Source organism: Porites lutea, chromosome 14 (genome assembly GCF_958299795.1).
Source record: "Porites lutea chromosome 14, jaPorLute2.1, whole genome shotgun sequence".
NCBI classification, from domain to species: domain Eukaryota; kingdom Metazoa; phylum Cnidaria; class Anthozoa; order Scleractinia; family Poritidae; genus Porites; species Porites lutea.
This window is the reverse complement of record NC_133214.1, coordinates 19,467,319-19,484,964: the sequence shown is the minus strand read 5'-3', so window position 1 is coordinate 19,484,964 and position 17,646 is coordinate 19,467,319. Positions and strand designations below refer to the sequence as shown.

The following is a 17,646-nucleotide window of genomic DNA, read 5'->3' as shown; positions in this document are numbered from 1 at the left end:
CAGCGGGAAATAGGTCGAGACATTCCACGCACATAAAATTTCCCGTGTGTGAGAAGAGGGTCGATTTCTCGATTACCCCTACACGAAGTACATGAATTCTTGACACCGTAGAAATAAAAGAATAAGTCATAAGAATAGTCACTTAAACAAGAATTCTATCGATAATGTAACCTAAACAGCTCGGTAAAGTTTAGAATGAATTATTTACGTTCGAGAAAACCACTCTCGCCTCTCCGGTTTCGCAGCCGTGGCGTTCAAGTGAAGTACCGTATAATTTTTGTGGCAAAACTTGCCGCTCATTTAAGCAAGAAGATTTAAAAATCATCAATGACAAATGCGAAATTAAAATAAACAACAAAAGACGCGGATTCAGTCGTGTCAAAAATGCGCTTGGGAATGAAGTTGTGTCATAGCATAATGAAAGCTCGAAGGTTTCACGCTTGTCGCGCGACCGCTATTTAAATTAACCCACAGAGACTCCACAAACTAATTACGGTACCCTAACAAACAGAGATAAAACTTACCATCTGAAGATTGATTTTGAGGAGAAAGAACCTCCATTTTCCGTGCTACGAGGGCGCTTGACTTGAAAGCCCAACACTAGTTTCCTGCAGCGAAACGGAATTATATTCTGTTTTCTTGTTCTGCAACACGCGCTAAAGCCAGTGACAACCGCGTGGGGACTGGACAAGGACAAAAGTAAAAACTTTAGGGGTACATGGACAGGACAATTTGTTCTTCCGTTTAACATTTAGATTTTTCATTAAACTGACTTAAACAGAAATACTCTAATAATAATCACTCAATAAAAATATTTTTTGAGAATAATTTAAGCTATTTGATTTAATTTAATCATTCTTATGCGTCGCACAGTTTCTTGTTGTAAACCTACCCCTGGAAAGTGTGTTTCCGCCTCTGTTTGATAATTCCTGTTTTCACCAATGACAATATGGCGCGGAATTCGACTGAACAATTGAAGGTTGATGATCTAATGAGTTGTGTGCTTAGCCTCTGCTATCTTTAATCTCGTGATGGTTTACTTGGCCATTGTGAAATTAGCACGTCGCACAACTCAGTTTAAAAGCCCATGAAAAATAAGTCTAATTTATATTCAGTGTTAGACGAAACACTCGCGAAAGCGAGACTCGTTTACACCATGAATCCAATATTTCTTTTATGCTGAAAAACATCATTTGAGAGAACAATCAAAAATTCGTCATTAAACAAAAGACATGTCGAAACAATACGACTCCCACGTCGCTTATGCACTCTTTGTCAGCGATATTTTTAAAAAGTGATAATAGCCTTTTAAAACAATTTTTCACGAGAATATTTTTAACATATTTTTTTTGCTAGCACGGAAATATTTAACTTTAGTTTTAATGGCAGCCTGAACGCCAAAAAATTCTTGGCACTTCTTTAATTAGATTTCATTGAAAACTGTTTATACTTTTTTCATGAGAAAAATTCGTGTTTTCATATTAAACACAAAAAACGACTCGTCTAGTTTAATTTGTCTCTCTTGTGTGACAGTACATGATTTATTGCTGGGTGGACAATATTTCAAGATGCTTTCAATAAAATATTATCGCCAAGGGTAGAAACCGTAATATTTTGAGAGGTGGGTCGATCGCTCTCGCTCAAGATTAAGTCATGAACGTATGAAGTAATGACCAAATCGACGGTCAATCAAACAGCTATTTGAAACAGTTTTCCATATTCATATCCACTCCGTAATAACATGTTTTAAATACAACATGGGGGATCAACGTAAACAAAACTATCGCTCAGCAATCTGAAGGAAAACTGAGAAAAATATGAGCTATGCACTACTTGGCTCGCCATGAAAGAAAGCTTGGGAAGTTCGAAGTTAACGAAAAACCAGAAAAACAGCACAGTGACCAAAATTGTGGTTGCGTCATTAGCGAACGTGACATGGGAGCGGCGAGATATGGACCGGTTATAGACAGATCAGAAATTATTGAAGCATCAATATTGCAAACAAGATGCATGGATCACCAAGGATGACTAGAAACTGTGAAGAAATAACTTGTCCAAACTATATATGCCTTTGCGACTGTTTAAATTCAATAATACTGGCTCTCACTTCGTAAAAAAAGGTAAATAAAAATAGAGATGTGACTTTTTCGCTCTACCAACGCCGTGTGACTTCCGATCTCGTATTCCTTTACACCCCGGAGAACGGAACTGGCAAATTAAGAGACCAACTCGAGTGTGAATATCGTCTTCCGAAGCGTTTAAAAGCATTCATGGTTCAACTGAGATGGCCAGTGACTTTGAATTAAAAACCTGTTATAGGCTGTGAACCGTATAACAAGAATCGCCTCTAACCCAGCCAAACAGAACGAGACCGGCTAACAGAAAAACGAAAACAAAATTAAAACTCGGAGTTGACAAAAGATGACGAGATCGGTTCGTAATTTACACTTTCCTTTGAACCGACTCGTTTTAAAGAAATTAATTTGCAAAGCTATTATTTCGTCAAGGATATGACGCTGATTTCTCTTGACGGAGTAGGCGTGGTCGCCGAGGGCAGTTAGCACGCGGGAGACTCAGAAGAGAGCCAATTTACATATTTCATGACAAAGACTAAATGCACAGCAGAATAATGTTTTTGAAGTTTCTAGCTATCAAAATCGAAAGCTGAACATTATAGATATTACCTCGTTTCCTTGGATTTTTTCACGCTAGCTTTGTGTTAACGAAATCGTCGCTGAAGGCACGGACGCGGACCAGAATGAAACGGTGGCCACTAATTCGCTGATGCGTGTTGCGAGGGCTTGATACCGTTTCACATCCAACGCTCAACTGACTTTGTAGTAAAAACAATTAAGGAAATTTAACGTTGTTACCAGGGAAACTGCGCAGTTAGCAATCAAGTTGATCACTAAGACTAAGAATCGCACTGTGAAAGAAGCAAACCGTTCGCTCCTAAAACAAGGTGTTTTTGGAGCAAAGACAACACATATGCAAAGTACAATAGAAAAGAAAAAAAAACAAAGACCTTGAGGAAGTATTGTTTTGATGATTTTGCCATTTAAGGCACGAATTTGAAGCGTGATATTCACTTTCAAAAAGGACCAATTCCATGTTGTGCAGTAATATGAGTGTCTGGGTCTGGGGGTAACTATATCAGCGCTACACGATCCATGTCATCCTGTTTGTGTAAATAAATAATCGTTGATAGCGCGAAGTCTATAATAGTAGCAGCTGTTACTTGGTGCGACGAAGCAAGGCAGCTGCTTTATAGAGCAAGGTATAGTAATTATTCGTCTCCATCCTTTCCTCTTAAAACCCTTTCACAGGCGACCAGAATCGGATTTTTATTTACCATCTTAATGCATGGTATCTACAGGAAAACAAACGAAAAAGGTTCTTGGTAGTTTGCCAGTCTCGATAAATTCATTTTAAGACACTCGAAGTTCTTTTGTCTTATTTTCCGTCCATTAACCAAAAAATGAAAACAAATGTGGAAAGATCAAGGGCCGAATTTTTTTTCCCTCTATTATCATTAAGATAATCTGCTATTTTTGGTTCAGCTGTCGCTGTTCAGTGCTCTTAGCCAATCATTATCCTTGCTCTATAACACTCAAGTTAGATACAAAACTAAAATAATCGTAAACCCCGCGTATATTTTTTGTAATTTACATGACTTACCTCGCGCGAGTGACACGCTCCCCGTCGACAAAAGTGTGACTGCAAGTGTAAACCCAAAGGTTACGTTTATTTCGAAATCTACCTCGTCCGACTGTATTTGAAAATCAGGTGGTTTTTATTGCAGCAGTTGTAACTATAATTTTATTGCCAAACTGTTTTAATGTTTAAAATTGGCTAATTTGAGAGTATTTGTTTGACCCGGAGGAAACAGTTAAGCTCTTTAAAGCGGCTACATAATTCGAAGCGGCAAAAAATAGATAAATGCCGCGAGAATTAATCCTACGGTCTTCGAAAGAAGATTAAAAAGTCAGCAACTAATCTGAATCGCCTTTAGCAAGAATGGACAAGTATTTGTTCAGTTTTTTTCAGGATTTCCTGTATTAAGATTCTGAGGGAATATTATTAAGAAAGCAGCATAAATTCAAGACAATCACTGCGAAACTTAAACAATTTTCAGTTTCGCCAAAGATACAGCTAGGAAAATAGCCGAGTTTCCGAAACGATAATTAAAGCCTTGTTTTTAGAAACTGATATCCATCTATGTCAAGAATCGCGAATGTTTTGCTTTTAAAATAGACAGACAGGCATGAATCGATATTAAAAGCAGTGCTAATTTTCCATAAACAAAAACTGTTTAGACGCTTTAAATCGATTCACCAGTTGTAGGTTTTGAATAAAAAAAAACTATTTCAGTTCATGATGATAAATCATCTGATACAAATGAAGTGTCTAGAGGTAAGATCAAACCAGACAAACTGCGCTCCGGACAGTGCAATTTTCTAATTAATTAAAGTTAAAGTAAGGTGGACAATGTCCAACAAACTAAATAAGAAGAATTATATAACAAAGTAACACCTAAATTTTAATTACATGAAAAGTTTTGCAAAGTTTCATAAGAGAGAATAATTTATACATGCAACGTTCTAAGGCATCGGCAGATTATCGGTAATCTAAGAATAGAAACTTTTCAAAGTTTGAAAAGCCCCTGTTATAGTACTGCTTGAAAATCCAACGAGGAGAAAAAATATAATCTTTTTGCTCAGACCACGAGCGTACGTGTCTCGACAATTGTTAAATGGACGCGTGCCGGAGGAACAAAAGAAATATTTTTACTAAATCAGACTGTTAATTACTTCGTCACCTTGTATATTGACTGCTATTTCAGCTTAACATAATTAATCAGAACTTTACGAACAATGCGGTGGAAAACAAAATTGTCGGCAAAACGTGTTAAATAGAAACAAAGACTGAACAATGTACATTAGTACTGACCCTAGGTGGTTTTTCTTTCTTTCAATTCTTTTCCCGAGCGTGTTCCTTTTAGCTTCTGGACTGCATCACTGTCGAAGTATCCTTTGCAGTAAGACTGGTTTTCATTTGTCAGAAGTCATTTCGTGCCAAATGTTTCGTTTTGTTTAGTTTTACTGCACTACGCCTGGTGATTGGCTAAAAGATCTCGGGCCACATTCTCGACCAATCAAAAAATAAAACCAATAAGACTTGGTATATGTGTTTTCCCGCGCTTAACGCCGGTTACATGTCTTTGCCTCGTCATCTGATTGGTGATTTGATAATTAGCTCGTGTGTGATTGGTCAGGGTAACTAGTTAGGTAATAACTTCAAAACCGCTCTAAAACATGGCAGTGTTTGACTACTGTCACAACTTAGGAGGTACTGCTGAAATTTCAAGTTCCTTCAATCTTAAGGGAGATGACCTTGTTAGCGCCTGACTTTCGAAACATTTTTCAACAATTTAGGTCAGCAAGTCAGCAAGTCAGTCTCAGGCCGGTGGGCCTGATATCATGCTTTGTAAAGCTGAGCTCCTGAGTTTCTTGTCATTTCTTCTTGAATTTTCAAAAGCAGCTCCTACATAGCGCTATTTGCCCTTCTCTGTAATGTCTGCAAGGGCAGAATCTCCTGTAGTTTGGATCATGACCAGTGCAACTGTATAGTAAAGGCTGTTTTTGGTACACACATCTTGAGGTGGATTCTTCAGTGGCAGGAGCCGTAACGCTCTCTTCAGATACAACTTCTGTACAACTGGGTACGCTACTGGAAGAAAAATAAAGCAGTGATTTTGTTACCTCTGCGTCCTGCGTCCCTGACGCATAAAAATCCCCAAAGACGCAAAATAATTCATGGTATGCTCTCCTTGGGACGCAAAGAACGATCGATAGATTTGAAGATTTTTTGGTAGAATATTCTTGTGGCTGTTGTTTAAAGATGCCTATTTATTTTAGTATTTTTTGTGCTTAAAATATATAGAAGGATTATGTTTTAATTTCAGTAAACAGTAATTAAGAGTTTTGGCGTCTGCCTCCAGATTAACTGTCTGGTTACATAAAGGCCCAAGCATGACTCCTTGTTTTTTTTTGAACTGGGACTCATTGGTTATGGACTGGAACTCATGATTTTTCACAAGATGAGGCCTAGGACACACCATAACTATTTGTCACAAAATCACTGATAAAGCTCAGTTTCTTGTGCCAAGGTTAAGTCGGAATGTAAGCATTCGCTATCTAAAACTGATCTAACGTTATGAAGGCTGTGCTGAAAAGGCATATTAGAGAGCTTAAGCGAAGACGTTTTTGAACAACACAAGTCAACGGTAAGTGGGCGCTTTTTGCCGACATTCTTGGGAAAGTGCTATCCCCAAATCTTTAGACGATCGCGAAAGCAAAGACATTTGACAACACTCATTTGGTAGCCTACGAGCAAGCTCTCCTATTTGGCGAGCGAAGCAAGCCTCGCGAGAACGCGCAAGCGAGGGGGCTTCCCCGCTCGCTCGCGCGTTCTCGCGAGACTCGCTTCGCTCGCCCAAATAGGAGAGCTTGCCCGCAGGCTAATTATGCCTTTAAAAAGCCAAAATACCTCATTTCCGGTTGACGAGCGTCGCTCAAAAACCGCGTCTTTGCTTAAGCTCCCTATTGTCCCAGTTTATTCTATTCCTACGCAATCTCATAATAGCAAATAAAAGAAGTACAGGCGTCCCAAAGACAGTCCCATAGTGCAATTCGACACAACACAGACCCAGTCTCACTCAGTTTGTTGCTTTCTTGAGGTAGTTTGAACAGCGGTGCAACATTGTTTTTAGGGAAGTGGGGAGGGAAAGCTTCATTTTGCCCTCAGTTTGAAGTTGGCAAAACGTCAGAAAGGCCTTTTAGGGTAAAGTGTATCAACTTATTGTTTGTAAGGCATTTTCCCACAGACCTGAAAACAAAAACGAAGTACAAGTTTACAAGTTTCTTGATGAAAGTTTTCAGTACCTGGAATTAAGGAGATGGAAGTACTCTGGCTCACACGTCAAACCTGCACAACAAATAGCAAGCACGTGTATTATTGAGTGGTCACTTAATACCATAGTAAATACAAATCTTTTTAGATAATTAAGACGGGCAAGGATTGTAGTAGGTGTGTATTGAAAAACAATTTCAGCCAACGCCCATTGGTAGCACGCACTTAAATCAACCATATGTTTCTTTTTTCTTTTTTTGTTTTCTCTTGCTCTTTATATCTCAAACGACTAAATGTTCTAACTTTTTGATACACCTTCCTCTTAAATTTATATCTTAACTTGCAACTTGCAACTTAAGTATTTTCCTTTTCTTGATATTCGATTAATTTTAGTGCTTAGCAGCACGTCTCAGTGAATTGACTAGTGATGGTGCAAGGCTTATGGTCATGGGTTAGCTGGATTGTTACGAAAGTAAACCACAATGTATTTTACCGTATTTATTCGAATAAGCGCCCAACCTCGAATTAGCGCCCACCTCGAATAAGCGCCCATCCTAAAGGCAGAAAAAGTTAATAAGCGCCCAGCCTCGAATAAGCGCCCACCCCCTCCTCCTCCCAATCAAACTCAAATAAGCGCTCACCCCCACCCCACCCACTTGAGTGAATAAATTCTAATAAGAGACTTCCCCGAGGACGGAGTTTTCTTCAGAGTATTTTGCAGAAACCTTGCTTTGTTACTTCTTCGCGTTTTGTTATAAGCATTCATTGTTTTGTTGCAAAATAAACATACTTCACTTGCTGAAAATGGTGAAAATTTAATAAGCGCCCTGCCTCGCATAAGCGCCCACCTCGAATAAGCACCCACTCTCAAGGTTCAAAAATTTAATAAGCGCCCAGGGCGGTTAATCGAATAAATACGGTATATTAGTCCCAGAAAGGCTCCAAAGTGAAGTGGGGCGAAAAAGCGTGGCCTGGAGGAGGCCTGGGGGCCTGAGTTTTCTCGCACCAGGCCACTCTCGGCTCGCTTGGCTCGTCGATTTTCTGTTTCGCCCCACTCCACTTGGGAGGCTGTTCGCAGGCTAATTCTAAATAGGCAGATACCTTCTTTAAAACACGCTTCAGTGCACGATGTTCCTGCACGCGCCATTGTGATGTTAAGTTCATCATTTTGAACTGGCCAGTGGTAAGACTTGTCACAGAAGTTCTAATTAACCAGGGAAGCAAAAAGACAGCAGTTTTCAAGTGTTGGGAGCAAGTAAAGGAAGAAAAAGTAATGCGCCAGAACTTTCCTAGTCCCTAGGCTTCATTCTTCCGCGCGGCCAAAGCGTTTCGGGTCACGTGATCTAAGCAAATGCCCGTTCGCCTTCGATACGTCACCGAAGTGAATTGACCGAGAGGGACTGGGAAAACGCCGTAGAGGAACTAGGCAACGCCAGAACATAAAACTTCTCTAGAAGTACTAGTAAAAAGATAACTGGAAAACACTCATCGGAAACGTGCGGAGTTCTTACGTCTTCTTACCTGGTTTTCGATGTAAGCGTTTAATCTCTCCAACATCCCCTCACAAGTAAATTCAAACGGGACATACGATATGACCTAAACCACAGAAAACAGTTTAGAATGTGACACGTTATAAAGTCGGTTATGATGGGGGTACTTACAAGAAAAGTAGATGCAGTGTTTCACCTTTTTCGTTAAAATTTCTTGAAGCGTTTGCGTCGCCTCCGTCTTATTCCAGATGTCAACTGTGTAAACAAAAGGTTTTCCAACAAATTTCTCTAGATAGGGATGCTGCGAACTTAACTGGGGAAAGAAAAAGATCAAAGTGATTTAAACTGAACGCAGGGTTATAGCAAGTACCTAGTAATTATCTAAATCAGTAGACGTCTCTATCGAAAAACGTGCCCAGGGAGAGTAGTCTCAGTGTGGTGGTACCCTACCCTCCCCCAAATTTTCTTCACGGGGGAGGGGGAGGGAGGGCAAGGCTACACTAAGCTATGGCGAGAGGCGGCCGGCTGTATTCACAAACCAATTCACAGTAAGTAGGAAATCGACTAAATACTTACGTTTCTTGATGACGGTAGATCTTTAAGCGCTTTGCAATTGATCCGATTTTTAGGACGCTTAAACTGAAAGAATCGAATAAAACTGTTCAGAGATAGATCAAAACAGAATAAAGCGAGGAACAAAACTTGACAAAAGGTAATAAATATTAAGGCATTTCAATTTTCTTCTCACGTGATATTCTATCAGAGGAAATCATTCAAATAAACTCAGGTACTGTAACCAAATACAGTAGCTTCTAAAGACTTCTTTAACCTATTACAAGCGTTTAGGTATTGGAGAACAGACTACCCCACCCCTCATTGCTTTTTCTTGCTCTCTTTTCTTTGCGCCGCTAACACTATCTTAACGTCCGGAACAGTATATTTCAATTAACATTTCTTATGTATTTTTTTTAAAGCATTTTCATCGGCTGTTGGTTCTCCTATTTACACTACGCGAAAAAAAGAATGAATACCCATTGCCTCCTCGTCGGTACCTGTGAGCTTTCGGCTGTAAAATCATGGTCTAGACGATTTCACGTATCACTTGTAGTCATCTAATCCGCGAAAAACACTCTTAAGTGAAAGATGAAGGTAAACTGGCCAGGGTCCTTCTTTTAGAAAATTCAGAATAAGCGCCACTTGTGTCATATACTTTTCGACAGATAAATGAAGAGCATATCTCAAAAAAACGGAAGCTGCTATCGGAAAAACTTAAGGCGAAAAATGACAACGGCAAATTAAAGCTTCTTACTTTAGGATTAATGAAGATACATCCGTTTGATATCGCTTCTAAAGCCAAAGCTTCTTCGTAAGGTGATCCCAGACCTATAAGTAACTGAAAGCGATTTTTTAGATTAGCTACTGTACAAAAAAAAGCAGGAAGTTTTACGTTTTGTTTAATCTCCAGACCAAGAGCTTCTTGTTTAACAAAGAGATTTGCCACGTTTATAGGTTCCAAGCAGCTCCTTTCAATTAAGAGGGATTTTAGCTACACGAGAGTAATATGAGGATAATTGCCTAAATTCAAAGCGAGAGGGGCTGGGTCGAGTACGTTTATTATGGGATAAGCAACACGAGTCCCACATAGTCAGAAAGAGCACATTGATGTTAGGAACATTCTCAAGTTTGGTGTTTATCGGGCCTATATTGAACGAGATAGAGCCATTCAAAGACTCCAAATTTTAATAAGAAATACATAGACGTCTAGACTGCGAGCAGTCTCTCTTTTTCTTCAGATTTAGTAAGGGGAGTGCACGCACGCGCGAGCGTTGAGCGGCGAAGCCGCGAGACGCAAGAAACGAGGGCGGCAGCCGCGCGTGGTCATTTGCGTGTCTCGGGCGTTTTGCTCGACGGACCAAGGAAAAAGACAGACTGCTCGTAGTCTAATAGACGTCCGGACGGTGTGTCCGGTATTAAATCAGTATATCTCTTATATAATTTTGAAGTGGGAGTTTTAAAGAAGGGTTTGAAGACAAAAGCCCGTTTGACATGTATATCATATCTCGGATATGCATGCTTCTACGTAAGACGGTCACTAAGCCATTATATGAAACCTTGGTCCTAGGGCTTTTTTTCTTAGAAATTATCATTATATGTTGGTCATCACAAAGTGTCATCCAATATAAAAAGTCACCAAAACACACATAATTCTGTCAAATATGAAGTAATATAATAACAATGGTCCAGGCAAGTATATAGGAAGGAGAGGCTCTTGTATAGCAGTTATCTACTCGTGATAAGCGGATTACTGACTTGGGCATCACGCACTTCCCCTCCACCCTACCTTCTGTGTATCACTCCTACACACTCCAATTGTCAAATAAGATCAATTAGCATTACGAATGAATACGGATGAGATCTGTGAGAGTGACTGCGGCTGGATGGGTTTAACTAAGTTGAACAAGGTTGAATTTCGTGCCATGTAGTAAGAAGATCTCGAATTATCATAATCTTGCGGCCGGAAGATCTTGAATTTTAAACATATTGTTAGAACGATCTTCAAGTTTCAACACCCTTAAAGCACGAAATGGAATTTTCAACGTGTTGCCAGTAAGAGCTTGAATTTTCTTCGAACATGAAGGTGGAAGAATTGTTGTCGTTTCATATCGAACCCCTTTTTTCCTCAGTCTTGTACCAAGTTCTCCCACGGCCAAGACAGAGTGAGATCTGGGTACGAGATGAGTTTTACCTTGGACCTTTGAAGCAGTTGACCTTTAGCGGTGGAGTTTATATTGCCATGGTTGATTATAAACGGCAGATCCATTTTCCCTTCCTCTGCGGACTAAACAAAGAAGACTTGCATTGCAAGCAGATTCTCACGGGATTCCACATATTCATGTTTTATATTTTAACATATTTTAATATGAATGTATTATATAGAATTTTTAATATTATCTTAAAAATCAGTTTTTGACTTATTATCTAGGATTCATTTGTAATTTTCAAGTATTGTAAAGTTTTTGTAAATAATTGCGTAATTCAGCCTTTGGCTGCGATGCAGTTTTAATAAATAAACTATCTATCTATCTATCTATCTATCTATCTATCTATCTAAGGCAATAAGGGAGAGAAGACGAGGTAACGAAAGGAAACCTCTTGATCTCTCTTTGACCTTGAATGAAGACTTAAGTGTCGATTCCAGAAGATAAGAAATAAAAAGAGGATGGTTTATCCACTTACCACGGCAGCGTGTATTCTGATGTATTTGTAAATCGCTCTTAAGAAATGCTTGTGAGCCTAGGGAGAACAGTAGAATGAAACATTAACTACGTTTTTGATAAGTGCATAATATTTCTTAAGCGGTCATGAAAAAATTTTTGAAAAATAAAAATAAAATTCAACGGAGGTAAAAGAAAACTAGGAGTTCACGAATAAGAAAACCAAGTCCAGGATGTATATCAGCCTTTTTTCAACAAACTGAGACTTCGACATAACTTGAAAGATGTAAGTAAAATCAAGTTTCAGCTGGGTATTACACTCATGGCTTTTGGCGTAGTGAAATATCAAAGCACTTTTCATCCAAGCATTTTCCCTTTATTGATTCTCATAATCTTTTCTCTTGATGTTGTAACTGATATTGTTGGGAGAAATTTGATGCTGATCACTCTCGGGACTTAAAAGGCTAAACAAACCCCTTTGTTACTTACACTGAATTGCTTTACGCCTCCAACAGCAAAAGCCATTGATGTTTTCTTTGGTACAGTCTCATTTTGTGGATGTTTCACAGCAAATCCAAGGAAAGAGTTGTCTACCGATAACGCTAGTAGAGTTTAAAGATAAATAAAGTGCCAATAAGAAGTGTTAGAAAACTCAATAAAACATCAAACTTCGACGGGCGCAGAAGAACGCGATAAGTTTTGATTCTTTTTCTGGTTATTTGAACGTCCACTATCTAACTTAGAGAACAAACTTTTCTTGTGTTAATTTTGGGAGCAGAAATAAAAGCAAATAGGAAGCGAGACAATGTTACGGTGAGGCAGGTGTCACTCTTTCCCAGATGCCTCTATGGCCAGAAAAACAGGAAGCCCAGGCTGTCATGGAACGTGCATGCTTCCCACGACACGAGGGGCACCGGGTAAAAGCAAGGAAGAACACCTCATAGTGCAACTCACGGATCAATTTAGGTTTCTGGGAGACTGCCCACCTACCCCTCCTCTAAGCTAACATCAACACTTACTTCTCACTTAGGGCAAAATGATGGCTTAGGGGAGAGGTAGGTGGGCAGTTTCCCAGAAACCTAAATAGGCCATTTCCGAGTTCCAAAAAAAATCTCACTTTCAAAGCGAGGCTAAGCGCGAAGCCATTAATATGAAAATGATTTTTAATTATGATGCAAATAAAACTCATTTTCACAACAAAGGTTTCGCACTTAGCCTCGTTTTGAAAGTGAGATTTTTTGGAACTTGGAAATGGCCTATTGATCCCAACTCACGATATTTGGTAAGAAACTGTTTGAGGTTTAGATTCCAGTTCCCTTGGTGAGATCGCTCGCCCATGATTGGTCCTGTGTAATCTCTGCAGTTAAACTCGGCGTCCATTCCAAACGGGGCCAGAACACGAAGACGACAGCTAAAAAGTTAATAAACAATCATGCGGTCGTTAATCATATTTCACAGAAGGCGAACCATATCTAGACTAAAAGTAGTCCGTCATTTTCTTAAGAAATCAATACTCGTCAATGAATACCCGAGAGTGGTGACGTTCACACACGCACTCTTTGTCCACCACTATTGACCTTGAAAAAATTAAGCTACTTCTTTGGCCAATATGCATGCGCAAGGCCATGCATTGGCCATAGCATCCAGCGTATGCTTACTAGTAAGTACGCATACGCACATCTATGTTACCACGGCCTTGGGAGGTATGGATGGAGAAGTCGCTCTTGTTGGATCTCGCGAGTGTGGCAGACTCTGAGGCTGGCCGGTAGCAGACCGGTGCGCCTTAACAACATGAACATATAACAGCGGAGATGATGTGACTTTCAGTTCTTACCTATACTTAGACCACACAAGAGACAGTGTTCCTGGGTCTGGTGCTGAGGTCACTAGCTGTTGAAGTCCTGGCAGGTCAATGTACACCAGATCAAATCCAGAATCTCCTTTCTCACAGCCGCGGTGAGCAAACTGACTACCCTCTGTCAATAAACTGCAAAAACAGTCGGAAAGTTTTTATTTTATTTGGCACTAGACTAGCAAATACTGCTCAGCAGTATAATCAACCTCCTTTTCATTCTTCTTCCGGGCGCCTCCGTTTCGTCTGGTCTCGAGGATGCCACGAATCAAAATCCGACGTTTCTTTCATGTACTGGCCTTGATGTTTGTAATCACTGCGCATGCGCTGGCTACCGAATATAATAAAAAATCTGAACATCTAGCGTCGGTTGCAACAAAAACACTCATGTCGCCGATAAATATTTGCAAATTTTATCCCCCTTAATAGTATGACAACCCCCTCCCCTTTCCTGAGACGCCTGGCTAGAAGGAAGGAATGAAAAGTAGGTATCTCAGTTGGGATTCTGTCTTTCATTAGTTAGCCGACTTGCCTGATTTTAAGTCAATATGAAGGAAAGCATTGTATCAGGTGGACTGCCCACACCTCGTTAAGAGTAGCTAAGAGTATGTCGCCAGACTGGGTTGATAGTTGGAATTTATATGTACCTGAGTAATTCCACACGGTCGGTCTTAACATTGACGTCATGTCCAAGAACATAAAGAGAGGCAAGAAGATCACTCCATTGGAGCAGCTCATCTGTCAGCTTAGTTTGGTTTTTAGGAGCGTCCATTAGCAGGCCAATAAATAGCAAAATCTGAAATAAATACAGTGCAGTTGAACTTTCCGTAAGCGACGACGCCAAATGCGAAGATCAAAAAGTGGTGGCTTACGAGAACTGAACCACAGGGAGTGTCTTAAGAGAAGAGGTTTGGACAAATCTACTTTTTGCAAGATTTTCACATACTCTAAGTAGCATAGTATATACAGCAAACATACAGATCAGACCAAGTGTCAACCCCAAAATTGGTCGCAGTCACTTACGAGAGATTCTTACTATAGGGGTTTGACAGAGAAAATTTTGGTGTCTTGTATAGGTGGTTGGTTATCCGGGGTGGTCGGTTCTCAGAGGTGGTCTTACATGGATATTCGATAGTGCTTTGAATATTCACAATAAGCCTGCGCAAGCAAGGATGAGCCTCACGTATTTCAACGCCTATTATACTGCGATGATGTTCAATATTCTCCAGAAACTAAATCGTTATCTCTTTTGGGACGGTAACGCAGGTTCCTTATTTCCCCTTAGCTACCAATTTGCAGCTAAGCGTCTAAAACAGATCGTATAAATGGATTCACATCCAGTAACCAGTGTTATCAATGAGAGTTACAATGTACCTTCTTCTCACTGCGCATGTCAATATTGTCTTTGCTCCGCATGAAATGGAGGCTGTCTTGCCAGTAAGACCACATGCTTGATATCCGCGATCTGATTGGCTGAGATCCAGGTATTGAGTTTAACTTGGAGAGCAGTTTATCAGAGTTATTCTGTAGTACTGCCTAAGACAAAAAACGAAATTTTTCATACATAAACATGAAGGCTATAACGGCTAGAACTCTGAGAATGAACACATGAGGATCATTTGCAAGTGAAGTTTACCTTTTGTCTTCTTCGTTCTTTCTTTTTCATGTATTTTCGCCAAGTTAACCGTGGACACCACGACTCCACCTAGGAAAAAAATAAAAGTAAATATAAGAAAAAATAAGAGTTAAAAGACAATAACTTTTGTGACAAGGCCCTGAGACAGAAGCAGTCGTAACCGCTTGCAGTTAAAGAAGACTTACCTCGCTGAGATATATAACCAGGGAGCAAGTCCTACCGTCTACGCCATATTCCATGTAACATGGGTTCTTTTGCCAATTGTTTCTTAGCAGCTTAAAGTAAAAACGTCAAACTAATCGTTAGTTTGTTGACAAAGAAAAAAAAAATTACATGTAAAACGTTAAGCTGAAGCGATGCCTCAAAGTAATCGTTTGCTGGTACATTTGTATCCTTAAAACCTACTTACCTCCACTCTGTTTTCGCAGTCCGGATAGGATTTATCTTCTGGTATTTCACAATCCACTTCGTCCTCACCTGTTGTGCATTTGAAAGAATATTTTAACTCGCTTATGGTAACATATTCTGTCAGTATAAGCTGTGCTCACATTGTGGGTGGCTCATTCTAAAATGATCTGCGATTAGAAAAGGTTTTAACGGAGCAAATCTCAACAGTGGAATTGCACGTATTTTAAGCATCCTACTGAGGAACAGCTTAGGACAGTTAAATATTTGCTGAAGCAACCGACAAATGTTTGGGTTCGGTGCTCTAAATCCCAGTCCCCACTCCTGAATATTTACTTCGTCTCACTGGGTTCCAGTCGTCGCAGCTTCTCATTAGGGAGCTTTAGCATCGACGACGGCGACGGCAGCGAAAACGTCACTTTTAAAATGATAACTTCGCGCCTTTTCGAACTTTTTCGCGTTAATTCCAGTTCACTGAAAATGTGAAATGTGGGCGAGTTTCCCTGGAGTTGATTTCTTGGCGACCGGACTCAAGTTTAGAAAGAGAAAGAAAAATTCGTCGTTCCTTGTTTACGTTCTCCATAAAACGTGAAATTAGGCATTTTGACCTCGTAGTCGTGCAGTGACGGCAAAGAAATGTACAAAAAAGTGTGATGCACGTGCAAAGTTGTTGTCTTGCTAATTAAACCTATTGCTGTTTTGCCGCTCTAGTTACTTCCGCTACGGTCCGATTGACCTGTTCACACTGCGGCGAAGAGTGGCACAAACCTATCCGATATGAGACGATCCCAAGGTCAGAGCAGCTTCGCTTCGTTACAGAAATCGAGCCGAGATCACCGTTCTTATGTGTGAGCAAAAGCTCTATCTGGTATAGTTTTCGTGAGGGCGCAAAGCTATATATCCGGTATAATGCGGACATAGCATTCAATTCTCAGTTGTACCATCTAAACTCAGAGAACTCTTGTTTGGTACAACCATTGAAAACTACTCTTCTACCTGAGTTCGACGCGAAAGGAGATAAAGCGAAGCGATGAACTTTCAGGAAGACTGGGGTAAAGTAAGTGTAGGTTCTCATTCTCGAATTAAACTTTCTTGGGAGTTTGCTTTTTCTTCACCGCGAGTTTTAATATTGTCCTTTAGGTAGAAATTAACTGAATTTTGTCATTGACAGAATATTGAAACCGCAGTCAACTGATAAGACTACTGCGCTGGCGATCTGTAAAACATCTTTACTGACCTTCAATCTTTTCCAAGTAAAGCTCTTCTTGTAATCGTAAAGACTCTCTTTTATTTTCTCCTCCGCCAAACTTCACGAGCTTAAGACCTTCAAAGTACTTTCTTCCCTGCTCTATGTCCAAAATAAGATGAGCAGCTACTAAGAATAAAATCCACAGCCCCGCTAAAACCAGTAGCGTACAAATAACACTCCGTACACTGCCGAAAGACATGTTAGTATACCCTAAAACTGAAAAGCACGGGAGTCCACAGAAGCAAGGAGCAGTACAAGTGTAGCTATCAATACACTTTGACAAAATTAATATTCATTTCCCAAGTTTGGCTACTTAAAGCAAAGCGTAGCACAAATTTCCATAAGTAATTGAGACTGAGAAAAGACATTTTTCTCACTATCTCAGCAGTTGCTAAGAAACTTCAATTTAGCGCGGAGTTTTAAGGCCAGACGTTTTGTCAGCCCTGTTTGGCCGGAAACGATGCGCTGGCAAACAACAAACTTGACACCATTTTCATCTATTCGATATCCTTTTGGTAGCCTTTTACCGAAATATACTTTCTTTTTTGTTTGTACTCTGTAATTGATTTGGAAACGATCTGTTGGCAAACACAAGAATGGATGATGATCGTTTCCCAAATCTCTGTTCCCTCTGAGTTTTTGAGCTAAATACCTCACGTTAAGCGTTGTCAACCTGTTTAAAGAGCGATCTTTTTGGACAGACATGATAGCCAAATTGCTTTATAGTGCAATTACTATCCCTGAAACTTTGAATATAAGGAAAAAGGTCCAAAACATTCTCTCTTGACTAATCTTTCACTATTCTAAAGGGAACTTTTAGAAAACCGACAAATCCGTCAATGCCACCTAATTTAGCAACTAACACTTCAAACTGGAAGTTCATGTGC

The 17,646-nt window shown here is 39.9% G+C and overlaps 2 protein-coding genes across 17 annotated transcripts in view; both read right to left on the bottom strand.

Annotated features, from left to right (window-relative positions):
* Positions 1-5,161, bottom strand: part of LOC140924793 (uncharacterized) — a 38,345-nt gene extending 33,184 nt beyond the window's left edge. For 3 of the 16 annotated variants that reach the window (XM_073374789.1, XM_073374791.1, XM_073374792.1), the window contains exons 1-2: positions 4,951-5,156; positions 525-608 (exon numbers count right to left, since the gene is read on the bottom strand). In XM_073374789.1, the coding sequence (XP_073230890.1) occupies positions 525-561 (37 nt within the window). In that variant the 5' untranslated portion in view covers positions 562-608; positions 4,951-5,156. Of the gene's footprint in view, positions 1-524; positions 609-892; positions 1,123-2,684; positions 2,747-4,950 lie in introns of those variants that run through there. The other 13 variants (XM_073374799.1, XM_073374800.1, XM_073374796.1 and 10 more) reach the window with 9 other exon arrangements.
* A 5,824-nt stretch (positions 5,162-10,985) lies between these two features.
* Positions 10,986-17,489, bottom strand: LOC140924796 (alpha-1,6-mannosylglycoprotein 6-beta-N-acetylglucosaminyltransferase A-like). The gene is made up of 11 exons (XM_073374802.1): positions 16,748-17,489; positions 15,515-15,582; positions 15,291-15,380; positions 15,106-15,174; positions 14,844-15,005; positions 14,117-14,265; positions 13,452-13,604; positions 12,892-13,028; positions 12,107-12,219; positions 11,640-11,696; positions 10,986-11,241 (listed from the first exon to the last, which is right to left on the bottom strand). The coding sequence occupies exons 1-11, from the start codon at positions 16,956-16,958 to the stop codon at positions 11,083-11,085; spliced, it is 1,368 nt and encodes a 455-aa protein (XP_073230903.1). The 5' UTR covers positions 16,959-17,489; the 3' UTR covers positions 10,986-11,082.
* Between the last annotated feature and the right edge of the window lie 157 nt (positions 17,490-17,646).

What these genes read in the sequence shown, in the direction of transcription:
- LOC140924796 (XM_073374802.1), bottom strand. Translation starts at nt 16,958, where the DNA reads ATGTCTTTCGGCAGTGTACGGAGTGTTATTTGTACGCTACTGGTTTTA. An exon ending in TGGTTATATATCTCAGCGAG is followed by an intron (nt 15,175 to 15,290) that starts GTAAGTCTTCTT and finishes TTTTTTTCCTAG; the next exon opens with GTGGAGTCGTGGTGTCCACG. An exon ending in TCAGAATACACGCTGCCGTG is followed by an intron (nt 11,242 to 11,639) that starts GTAAGTGGATAA and finishes TTCTTTGTTTAG; the next exon opens with TCCGCAGAGGAAGGGAAAAT.